This window comes from Aspergillus undulatus (assembly GCF_047715775.1).
Source record: "Aspergillus undulatus strain CBS 261.88 unplaced genomic scaffold BDV17scaffold_94, whole genome shotgun sequence".
In the NCBI taxonomy this organism is placed as follows: Eukaryota; Fungi; Ascomycota; class Eurotiomycetes; order Eurotiales; family Aspergillaceae; genus Aspergillus; species Aspergillus undulatus.
In genome coordinates, this window is record NW_027396698.1 from 25,463 (window position 1) to 35,886 (window position 10,424).

The 10,424-nt window shown below is 51.9% G+C and overlaps 4 protein-coding genes across 4 annotated transcripts; 2 read left to right on the forward strand and 2 right to left on the reverse strand.

Annotated features, from left to right (window-relative positions):
- Positions 1-346: 346 nt before the first annotated feature.
- BDV17DRAFT_245731 (uncharacterized protein) lies at positions 347-1,769 on the reverse strand. Its single transcript, XM_073756035.1, has 4 exons — positions 1,449-1,769; positions 1,173-1,389; positions 942-1,119; positions 347-881 (listed from the first exon to the last, which is right to left on the reverse strand). The coding sequence occupies exons 1-4, from the start codon at positions 1,667-1,669 to the stop codon at positions 367-369; spliced, it is 1,131 nt and encodes a 376-aa protein (XP_073610164.1). The 5' UTR covers positions 1,670-1,769; the 3' UTR covers positions 347-366.
- A 947-nt stretch (positions 1,770-2,716) lies between these two features.
- Positions 2,717-3,942, forward strand: BDV17DRAFT_296454 (tyrosinase family protein; the record flags this gene model as incomplete). The annotated part of the gene is made up of 4 exons (XM_073763297.1): positions 2,717-2,826; positions 2,887-3,040; positions 3,114-3,199; positions 3,267-3,942. The coding sequence occupies 4 exons, from the start codon at positions 2,717-2,719 to the stop codon at positions 3,940-3,942; spliced, it is 1,026 nt and encodes a 341-aa protein (XP_073610165.1).
- A 1,962-nt stretch (positions 3,943-5,904) lies between these two features.
- BDV17DRAFT_245875 (putative MFS transporter) lies at positions 5,905-8,382 on the forward strand. Its single transcript, XM_073756036.1, has 11 exons — positions 5,905-6,252; positions 6,313-6,468; positions 6,542-6,716; positions 6,765-6,858; positions 6,909-6,994; positions 7,049-7,176; positions 7,227-7,356; positions 7,407-7,503; positions 7,561-7,830; positions 7,898-7,982; positions 8,036-8,382. The coding sequence occupies exons 1-11, from the start codon at positions 6,128-6,130 to the stop codon at positions 8,151-8,153; spliced, it is 1,464 nt and encodes a 487-aa protein (XP_073610166.1). The 5' UTR covers positions 5,905-6,127; the 3' UTR covers positions 8,154-8,382.
- A 20-nt stretch (positions 8,383-8,402) lies between these two features.
- Positions 8,403-10,333, reverse strand: BDV17DRAFT_301874 (putative MFS transporter). The gene is made up of 3 exons (XM_073764331.1): positions 9,882-10,333; positions 9,268-9,810; positions 8,403-9,207 (listed from the first exon to the last, which is right to left on the reverse strand). The coding sequence occupies exons 1-3, from the start codon at positions 10,280-10,282 to the stop codon at positions 8,652-8,654; spliced, it is 1,500 nt and encodes a 499-aa protein (XP_073610167.1). The 5' UTR covers positions 10,283-10,333; the 3' UTR covers positions 8,403-8,651.
- Positions 10,334-10,424: the final 91 nt, after the last annotated feature.

A 10,424-nucleotide genomic window follows, 5' to 3' on the forward strand; every position in this document is an offset into this window, starting at 1 on the left:
GATGGTCGATCTGTGGATGCTTGAGCGGATCCTGATCTCGGTACGGACTATGGTCATGGACCCCTTTCTTTAGCTTGGTCGGAGAACCTATTTATTGAGTGATGCCTCTGTTCCGGGGCTTGGTTGACCACGCCTTGAACTTTGAACTGAAAGAAGTGTTGCAGGGTAAGTTGATATCTTACAGAAGAGGATATCGCTGTCTAATTACTGTTATAACAGTTATCTATTCTATCGTCACTCATGTTCCCAGTCCAACGATGAGGTCTCAACGCCATGTCCTTGCCCTGTCCGGATTCCTGAACCCAAACACCAGTGAATACGCATAAATGCCACCTTCATTCGCAACTCCGACAAATCGCTGACCCATCATCGCCTCCTATCCTCGGTCTTCATTTCTATCACAACTGTCTTCATGATATTCGGATTGTGGTCGAGTATGTGTTCTTGACTGCTCGTCTCGTCGTTGATTGTCACTTCGGCTCTTGAATTCGATCCGGCACCTCCATGGACTCTGCCGTTAGGGGCGTGCGCTTCGTCGTCTCGAGAAGTCAGCTCAATCGCTCCATGGGTGTTATTGTGTGTCATCGTTCGTCGATAATTTGATTCACCATGCCCGTACGTGCCATATCCGCCGTACGGTGTGGCCGAGGGTCTTTGCCGGCCGTATGAGGAGCCCTTGAAGATACGATGGAAGAGGGGTCGCAGGGAGGGAGCGGAGGCGGAGATGATGGCGACGTTTACTTCGATTTGGGTCCAGAGGAGAATCTGGATTGCATCGTATGAGACGTCTTCCGTGACTGTGTATTTGTACAAGGCGTTCAAACGCGCGATGGACGCGGCGGATGCGAATGTTCCTGTCAGGAAGATAGCAACCAACGCATCTTTATTGCTGTCAGCTTTGTCTGCGCGCGAATTGTCCGGCTCACTGCAGGTAAGCTTACATTTTCTTCGGGGATGAAGGTTCAGCTTCATTAACTGTGGTAATGGCATCGCTAGGATGACCAAGTCAGTGAAGATGGTGATTGCAGCTGTCGAGAAGTATGTCGCGGGAAGATTGTTGCAGCCCGCTGGAAATGAGGGATCCCAGGCCCGCCATGGCTTACTATGGCATTCAAAAGCCTGTGCAAGCGTGTCAGCGAACCTTGAGAACTTGGGGCGTCGAGCCGACGCACATTGACGAATATGCATATGATGGTATACAGAAAAACGAAGATTCCCACAGCAATGACCTGGAACCTGAAGTTCCTCACTTCAAAAATCCGATAATATTGTGCCAGAATGCTGAACTTGACCAGCCCGACAGTGATCGGGTAAACGAGTTGGTAAGCATACCAATGCTTCAAGGTGGGAACCAGAACCACCTCCAGATCTAGATACTGCAGGTGTTGACTGAGATAATGTCAGCAAAGGAGCGGAATTAGAAGCACGGAGGAGCATGGAGGACGTACCCTGTTCCTATCGCAATATGGAACCCATTCATGATACTCATTCCAATCGTCACCCCCGTGGCTGCCACGATGAGATAGTCATCAGTACCAAGCTTGTGGACCCGGAAAACCCGACAGTATAAACGCAGCGAAACCGTGACGACTGAGAGAAAGAGCAGCAGACTCATGACAATCAGGAACATCGGCTGCAGCGAGCCATTGCCAGTCGAGATGTACGCCATGGTTCGACTTTGGGCGAGAGACGTCGAGGCGGCCGCGTTTGAGAGCAGTGTGCTCTATTTCAAGAGGCGCGAGCTCAACAATGCACACAAGGGCTTTCTCCGAAGGCGCCCAGGGTCCCGCTACCTTAATAAATAAAGGGGAATCAAGTCTCGGGCACTCGTCGTCATTGGGGTTTTTAAGATTATGCACCAGGAAGGAACTCAAATCCTTAACTGGGTCACACTGCAAGCATGATCAACGATCGTGTCCCAAGAGTCTCTACTCATCGCCGAGCCACCACGAATGCCCCGGCCGGCGGCCAGATTCTGGTGCACATGAGAGTCTATTTCCTCACTGGGCGAGGTGTCTGACAGGAAAAGACAGCTCGCAATCTTTGTCGAATCTGGAAGGAATCTACTTGCAACCGCCATCTGCTTTGGCTCGCAAACGCCATTGGAGACCAAGTGGACTGTTAATCGCCTTGGCGCTCGTGGCCCATTTGCCAGTGCTCTGCATCCCCACGTTTGTACGTACTCCATATTCCTTGGGCTGAAGGGGGCCAATTTGAAGTAAGCACATGTCTCTCACTTTTCGTGTGGTTGGAGGCGAGAGCAACCAGTAATTGTGATCCTAGTCGAAGTTTATCGCGGGGAGCGAGCAAGGTTTCTGGATTAAGCAATCCTCATGGGGCGCCGGCGAGACCGAGACCATGGTCTCAGATATTTAAAGTCTTGGAAACTGAGGTCCTCCTGCAAGGTTGGCTTTTACTATTGGTGGGCCCTGAAAAGCAACGCCATGTGCCCCAGAGACAAGGACAGGGATTGACATCCCACGTTTCCACCCCACACCGGCGCCGGCGCAGCGCTAGAGCAGGCTAGCTGACTCGCGAAATTGTCAGTCCACGCTTGTCGGGGCATCGAAGCCGTCGTTAGGGCTTCCAGGTTTATTCCGAGCAAGTCATAGTCCAGAAGCCCCCAACTATCATCTTAAAAGCGCTTCAATTCTCCCATGTGGAAGTAAGTTTCTTCAGCCGTAGCTCCTCTCTGTGTTTCAGACAAACTTTCAAGATGCGTCTTGCCAAGATCTTCTCCTCTTTGGCGCTCCTACACCTTGCGTCGGCCTCCCCCCATGGGTTTCGGGCTACAACCTGCACAGACCCCCCTGTGCGCAAAGAATGGTGAGCATAAGCCGTGGCTGCATATCGCAATCGCAATTCTCGTTGACACATTTTCTCCAGGAGACAATTGAGCGCCGATGAGAAGGCGGAGTACCTGGATGCCGTCCGGTGCATGACGATATTGGAAGCCAAGTCTGGTCTGGAGGGTGCTGCCAACCGTTTTGACGATTTCCAGGCAGTTCACTCAAATCAGACCCCAAGTATCCACTGGGTGGTAAGACCTCCCCCCTTGCATCCATAGCCGTCTTGTCCTTTGTCGATCACGCTGATCACCGTTCATCGTTCAGGGTCATTTCGCGCTCTGGCATCGATACTTTGTTGCATCATATGAGAAATCGCTGCGTCAAGAATGTGGATACAGCGGTGCTCAACCGTAAGTTCCCGCGCTGGTGCAGATCATAACGTGGCAGGACGCATCTCGTGCTGACGTCCTCTATCAGTTACTGGGACTGGTCGCAAGATGCGTCGACTAACCTGACGTCGACGGCCATCTTCGAGACCGAAATCTTCGACCCAGACACCGGTTTTGGTGGTAACGGCGCCTACCTAGAGATCACCGACCCGGCAGACAATCCTTTTAACCTCACCGGCCGCACTGGCGGTGACTGTGTACAAACTGGCCCCTTCACTGCGGACAAGTTCCAGCTGCACCATGCTGGTGGCGGCTGCCTCAAGCGTGACTTCATCCCCTGGATCATGAACAGCTTTGCCCAGCAGAGCCTGGTCGACCACGTTCAGAGCCAACCCGACTACACCTCCTTTGCCCGAGCCCTCGAGAATATCCCTGCCTTCACAGAGCCAAACATCCACGGCAGCGGCCACTTCGGTGTTGGTGGTGTCCTTGGGACCATCGGCAACCAGTACGAGAGTCCCGGTGACCCCCTCTTTTACCTCCACCACGGTAACCTCGACCGTATCCTCTGGGAGTGGCAGCAGAAGGACCTTCCCACCCGGCTGCACCAGGTCGGCGGTCCGATCGAGCCCATGGACTACAGCGGCAAGAATGTCACTCTTGATTTCCAGGTCAACATTGGTGCTCTCGCCGGCAACGCTACGCTGGAGCAGCTGCTGAACATCCAGGGCAATGTCCTCTGCTATGCCTACGACAATGCTTGAATAAATACGTTCGTTTATATGTTCGTGTCTCTTTTAGTTTAGGCTTTCTCTTCGAGTCTCTGCCCGTTGGCTGCATAGCGATCTGTGCGTTTGCATCATAGACTTTGTGGTTTCTGGAGAAGCTTATACATATAGAAAGACTCCTGTCATACTAATGGATATACTTCTATAGTAGTGCATTCTTACAACTGCGATGCGAGACACGGATCTTTCAGAATATAGCCTTTTAGTATCCTTTCCTCGTCAGGCCCTTGTGGGTTCTCCGAGGTTTCACCTAAACACCACACCCCACCCACTCCCCACCGATAATATACTGAAGGTCCCCCAGCCTTCTTCGGCATTCGCCAATGAATCGCCCAAGCCCCATGCAGATACACCGAGGTATCTCCTACCCGGTCGGGCTCGGAATTGGTGCTTGCATCAATTCCCACATATTGCAGATTGCAAATCAATCGTATGATCCTTAATCACCCGGTAATCCGGTATGGCTCTAGGTCTAGCTCCAGCGAGTACTTAATCTCGCGCGTTGTTCTAGAACATTATCTGCAAATCTTGGGATATGGCACTGGACTAACTCTGGCAAGCAGATTTTCGTGCAGGGCTCGTGGGGTACACGGATGTGCATAAGGAGGTCTACTCTGTATCTGTTGATTTGCTTACTACGCCACGGACTTCACCCTTTTACTAGAATTCCGTGGATATTTCTCAACGGTACGTGTGACAATTATACTAGTATTGGAATGAAACAGGATGAGGTCGAGTAGGCTCTGTGGGTGAGGTCCCTTGGCTAGATGCTGTCACATGGTCAGGGCTTGCATCCGTACTGTACCGGGATCTCTGTAGAGTACGCATATCACAGGAAATAGGTATTCATTGTTAGTAGGCTGGCGAGTCCTGACGCCGTATAGTCCGGTTGAGAGGAGATATTCCTCAGTCTGACTGTCGTCAAGAGTAAACGTCTGGTATTCCACCCCGAGTGCGCAGATATATATCTTCACAAGCTGTCGGGTGGTCAGGGTCAATAAAGTAGACAAAAAAGTTTCCAGGTAGTTTGAGGGACCGCTAGAGTCCATTCTATGACAGAGCCCTTTACCCTGGTTCTCATGGGTTACTATAGGTACCGAAGGGACGGAGAGTCGGGGCGTGTACTTAACGACTCTTGTCCCGCTCGAAATCACTCAACCTCTCGCAACCTCTTCATGATCACCATCAACACCAACGCCAATCTCCATCCAGATGTCTCCATTGAAATCATTCACTCGAAAATAGGTGATCCGTTCCTACAGAAGCAGAATGTGAGGTCTGTGCTAACTCTTGACTTTCAAGCGTCAGCCGCAGCGCCACTCCCGAATGTTCCTGAACCGTATCTCAACTGCAAGCTTCACCCGCCCATGGACGAACGCTCAATGGAAACGTTTTTTTTATGATCGGATTCAACAATGAACAGTCAATTATCTTTGGTACTATTTGCAACAATGCTCAAGCTCAGCGGTTGTGGATCGAAGCTGCCGGGATCCGGGTCCAGGTGGTTCGTTCATCAAACGCAGGGTAGCACGGGCCCCGGGGTCTTGTCGAGGGGTTGTGACGGTGCGCTGAGGATTCTGTGCATTCAATTCCAGCCAATCTTCGCTCGCAACTAAACGAATCCAACATGTGCTTTCAAGGAAAACGCCGATCGGATTGTTGAGAGATAAGAACGACGCCCGCCAAGACTGACATCTGTCGGCCAAGGCTGCCATGTTGAAACGTTGGGATGGGCGATTGGGGAAATAACAGCGACAATCTGGGGGAGAGACAGAATCGCGGTGTCTCGGGCCCAGAAAAAGGTCCGGATTACCGATCGCTGGCTCACAATTGGGTTCCAGGAGATCCGGTTCCCCCGCCTTGTCTCCAACTTGACTCCGGCCTGTCGCGCTTGGCTTTTGGGGCAAGCAATCTGGGGGCGAGGCTTGGCTGGCTTGATTGCGGGGGGAAGCAAATGCACGCTGATGATCGGCGACAGAATTGAAGGCCGATCAGGACCAGTTTGAGAGCTGCATGGCTGTTCTCTCACTTTCGTGTGTGTCACGTCAGCCTATTTCCTCCAGCTCTTCCCTTCCTTTTATTTTCCTCCGTGCCCTCCCTGTTGTGGTCCCTGATGCCCCTTTGATTTGTCTCCTTCTCCAGACCACGACCTTCCACAACCATGAATCCTGAGAAGTCTGGCGTAGAGATGGCCGATGATGTCAAGCAGCACTCTTTCAGCGTGAGCGGCGACCCAGAAGCTGAGCAGAAGTTGACCAGAAAGGTCCTCTTCAAATTGGACACCAGGTACGTCCTCTTATCTCGTCCACACATCCCTACTCCTTATCTCTCCGCTCACAACCGCAGAATCCTGCCTGTCCTAGCAATTCTCTTTCTCTGCTCCTTTCTCGACCGCACAAATGTCGGAAATGCCAAAATCCTCGGCCTCGAAGACGATCTCAACATCACAAACCACCAGTACGACATCGGTCTAACTATCTTCTATCTTTTTTACATTCTTAGGTGCGTGTTTGGACTCGACCAATTCAACGCAAGGTATCCCTGTTCGCTGACGCTTCCAAACTCCTGCGACTAGCGAGGTTCCAAGCAACCTGATCATCAAGAAAGCGTCACCGAAGATATGGCTCCCAGCGCTCACGGCCGTCTGGGGTATCATCACGATGTGCCTGGGGTTTGTGCGTAACTTCGCTAGCTTCGCCGCCGTCCGAGCGTTACTGGGAGTGGCAGAGGGTGGCTTGCTCCCTGGAATGGTATGCTTGTGTAACCCAATCTTGCAGGGATCTGGCTGACAGCTACAGGTGCTTTATCTTTCGTCCTTCTACAGAAGAGGCGACCTGGCTCTTCGCATTGGCCTGTTCTATACCGCTGCTTCGCTGTCCGGAGCTTTTGGCGGTACATCATCTCCTCTCATCTTCGTAGACCGGTACTAACAAATCCATAAGGCCTTTTGGCGCGCGGTTTGGCGGAGATTGGCCCTCGAGGCGGGCTGGAAGGATGGCGCTGGATTATGATAATCGAAGGTCTTTTGGTAAGGGACCCTACAGTCGTTGCGATCAATCACTAACCTCGATGGCACTGCTAGACATTCACATGTGGTTGCTCCAGCTACTTCCTCCTCCCGAACAGTATTGAAACAGCGCCGTTTCTGTCCAGAGACGAACGCATGTTCGCCCGTGAGCGAATCAGACTTGAGAACCCCCACGTCCAAGGGTATGTCTTCGTTTTACTTGCCGAGGAATCTAGATATTGAGGGGCGATAGGGCACTGCGCGCTGAAGAAGAGAGCTTGGCATGGTCCGAAGTACGAAGGGGACTGCTAGAGCCTCAGATGTGGTTCTCGGCCACAGCCTACTTTGCTATCCTGTCCGGGCTGTACTCGTTCGGTCTATTCGTATGCATTCCCATATTTATTTTCCACGGTGCCGTCGCTAATTCCATCAGTTGCCGACCATCATAGAAGAAAGCGGGTTCGCTTCCGACGCAAATCAAACACAACTCTGGACTGTCATACCCTACGCCGTAGCCGCCGTGCTAACAGGTACCACCAACACCTTCTCCTCTCCCATCTTCCGTCTCCATACTAAGGGGGTTAAAGTATTTGTCTCCTTCCTTTCCGATCGCCTAAAACTCCGAGGTGTCATTATGCTTTTCTCCCTCCCCATCGCGATCGCGGGCTACGCTGCCATCGCAAATATCTCCTCGCCCCAGGCAAAGTACGGCATGACCTTCCTCATGGCGACGGGCATGTACGCCAGCGTCCCGTGTATCCTGGTCTGGAACTCGAATAACTCGGCGGGTCATTATAAGCGGGCGACGACGTCGGGCATGCAGCTCGCTATTGCGAACGCTGGTGGTTTTGTGGCGAGTATGTTTTTCCCCCATTGCATCTGCGGTCTATGTCTATGTCGGTTTCTAACGCGTGATCCTCCTAGCCTTTATTTACCCTAACAAGGACAAGCCGCAGTATTACCGTGGTCACATTGTGGTCATGAGTTTGCTGGTTTTTGCTTGGTTTATGTATGTTTCCACCACCTTCGAATCTGGCCATGGTCCGTTATTGACAGTTTCAGAATCGCGCTTAATGTCTTGTACTGTGCCAAGGTCAACAGGGACAAGAGGAACGGCAAGTACGACAAGTATGCTGGGTACAACGATGATCGTGATCCGAAATTTATGATGGTGCTTTGATGGACGATAGAAATGTGGCTATGACTTGGTTATGACTTGGTATATAGATTATGTTTGGATATATTGGAAGGATTCAGCTCCGGCTAGTTTGCTTGGACTAGGTAACGGTAGTAATGTCTTCATCCCGAATTCTGTTTAATGTCTAACTAACTATCCTCCGAGGCCATGGATGGCATTGTACAGTTTTGTCTATATAGCCCGGCTAGACCGGCGTTGAGAAATGACTGATGCACACATATTTCCGATCCAAGTTTTGGCTCGACGGTCTTTTAGTATCCACCTCCTGTCTTCACTAACCCCTAAATGATGACACAATCGGTCTTTTAGTACGTAGAAACAAGGTCGACCGGAGTGTACCAAACATCGACTAATATCAGCCTCACCACCACTTTTATCGGCGCTCAAATCGCGCAACTGCCATGCTCAATAAATACCAACACAAGACTCAGCCACAACAATGAGATTTCATGTCGTTTCCCATCCCTATGAGCGTAACCATTACGCCCGCCCCTCACCCTCCCCACGCTCCCTCTCCCTCACCCTCTCCTCCTCCCTCTTCCGATCCCTATCCCCCTTCAACCCCAAAAAACTAACCAAAATCCCCACATCATACCCCATCTTCAACAGCCCCGCAAGCGTAAAGCTCGTGCCGAAGAACCCGCGATCCGCAAGAACGCCCGTGATCAACGGTCCCATACTCTGCGCCGACGTCTTGACAACGTTAATGCTCCCCATAATCGCGGTGCGTTTATCGCTCGGTAATGCGGCGGCTAGAAATGCGGAGCGTGGCGCGACGTCCATGTTTTGCGAACAGGCGCGGAGGATCAGGAACGTTAGTGCTAGTGGGAGGGAAGAGGGGATTGGGAGACAGGCGAGGCAGAGGGCTGAGGGGAGATGTGTGAAGACCATTGTTTTTATGTTTCCGATGCGTTTTGCGAGGCTGGAGGCTAGGAACATTGAAACTGCAGAGATTATGGATGTGGTGAAGAAGATGGAGCCGAGTTTTCCTTCTGGGAGAGAGAATTTGCGTTTGAAAAAGTAGGTCATCCAGGATCTGTCGATTGTTAAATTCTCTTATTCTGGGAGGGATTTGGGAGGGAAGGTAAGGACGCACAGGGAAGCAAGACCCGAGGCGAACGAGTCGATACCGAAGAGGATGAATAGCCGGATGACCAGGGAGACGATCTCCCTATCACCTAGGAACGAGAGGATCGATTTACGCTCGGGCTGTGGCTGCGACTGCGACTGCGACTGCGACACCGGTCCATTCTCTGGCCTGTCGCCCAAGAGAGGCTGAGTTTCGCCAGTATCACTGCCATTGCCATTGCCACTGCTGCTCCGTTTCAGCTGCGACTTCTTCTTCTTCTTCTTCTTCTTCTCCGCCTCAACCTTCTGACTCATACACACAGACAAAAGGAACTTGATAGTCCCAACGGCAGCATAGACAAAGAATATCGTCCGGCAGGCAGCGATATACCCCCATCCTCGTTCAGTCTGCAGCAGGTTAATGGCCCAACCGCAAGTCATAACACCTAAAGCCGTGCCCGCCGTCCCGATAAGGTTATACCACAGCAGGATATCGCGCAGGAGCTCGTCCGGCGTCAAGTGCGCAAGCGAGGACTCCTCAACTGCCTTGAACGGGCCAATCTCATTTCCGCTGCGAGCATTAGCATCATCCATCACAACCACATAAAGTAGAATAAAGAAGGCGAGAAAGGAAAGACACACCTCGGACTAATAACCCCAAAAACCGCCGCCGCAAGCAAAACCCAGTAATTCCCAAATAAGGCAAACACAATCCCACTCCCCACCATAAGCGCCGACCCCAGCGCCAGGACCGCCCGGCGCCCCAGTGCATCCGCGAACAGGGTTAAGAGGAAACTGATCGCGACGTCTCCGACTAGCGTCAGGGTCATGAAGAGTCCTATGCGATCGTCGGAGATGCCTAGGGTCGAGAGGTACGAGGCTAGGATTAGAGTTGAGCCGCCGTAGGCGAAGAGGCGGACGAATCGCTGGGCGATTAGGAGCTTCGCGTCAAGGGGGGAGGCCCAGAGGGAGGTGAGGCCTAGCTCGGATAGGGCTTTTTGGATGAGGGATTGGGATGGGGAGTGATCTTGGTCTTCTGTCATGGTGGGCGTTGGGCCTTGACCGTGGTTGGGTTGTTATGTACGGGTGTCTAGGGTAGTATATAGAGCTAGAGTCTGGCGTCTGGAAGTGTACGGCATACGGGCAGGGGATGTTGAAAAAAAAAAAAAAAAAAAAAAAAAAAAA

Coding starts and splice junctions, on each gene's coding strand:
- BDV17DRAFT_301874 (XM_073764331.1), bottom strand. CDS start 10,282: ATGACAGAAGACCAAGATCACTCCCCATCCCAATCCCTCATCCAAAAA. Junction 9,811..9,881: donor TTTGGGGTTATTAGTCCGAG/GTGTGTCTTTCC, acceptor TAATGCTCGCAG/CGGAAATGAGATTGGCCCGT. Junction 9,208..9,267: donor GCCTCGGGTCTTGCTTCCCT/GTGCGTCCTTAC, acceptor AACAATCGACAG/ATCCTGGATGACCTACTTTT.
- BDV17DRAFT_245731 (XM_073756035.1), bottom strand. CDS start 1,669: ATGGCGTACATCTCGACTGGCAATGGCTCGCTGCAGCCGATGTTCCTG. Junction 1,390..1,448: donor CATATTGCGATAGGAACAGG/GTACGTCCTCCA, acceptor ACATTATCTCAG/TCAACACCTGCAGTATCTAG. Junction 1,120..1,172: donor TCATATGCATATTCGTCAAT/GTGCGTCGGCTC, acceptor ACGCTTGCACAG/GCTTTTGAATGCCATAGTAA.
- BDV17DRAFT_245875 (XM_073756036.1), top strand. CDS start 6,128: ATGAATCCTGAGAAGTCTGGCGTAGAGATGGCCGATGATGTCAAGCAG. Junction 6,469..6,541: donor TATCTTTTTTACATTCTTAG/GTGCGTGTTTGG, acceptor TCCTGCGACTAG/CGAGGTTCCAAGCAACCTGA. Junction 7,177..7,226: donor GAGAACCCCCACGTCCAAGG/GTATGTCTTCGT, acceptor GAGGGGCGATAG/GGCACTGCGCGCTGAAGAAG.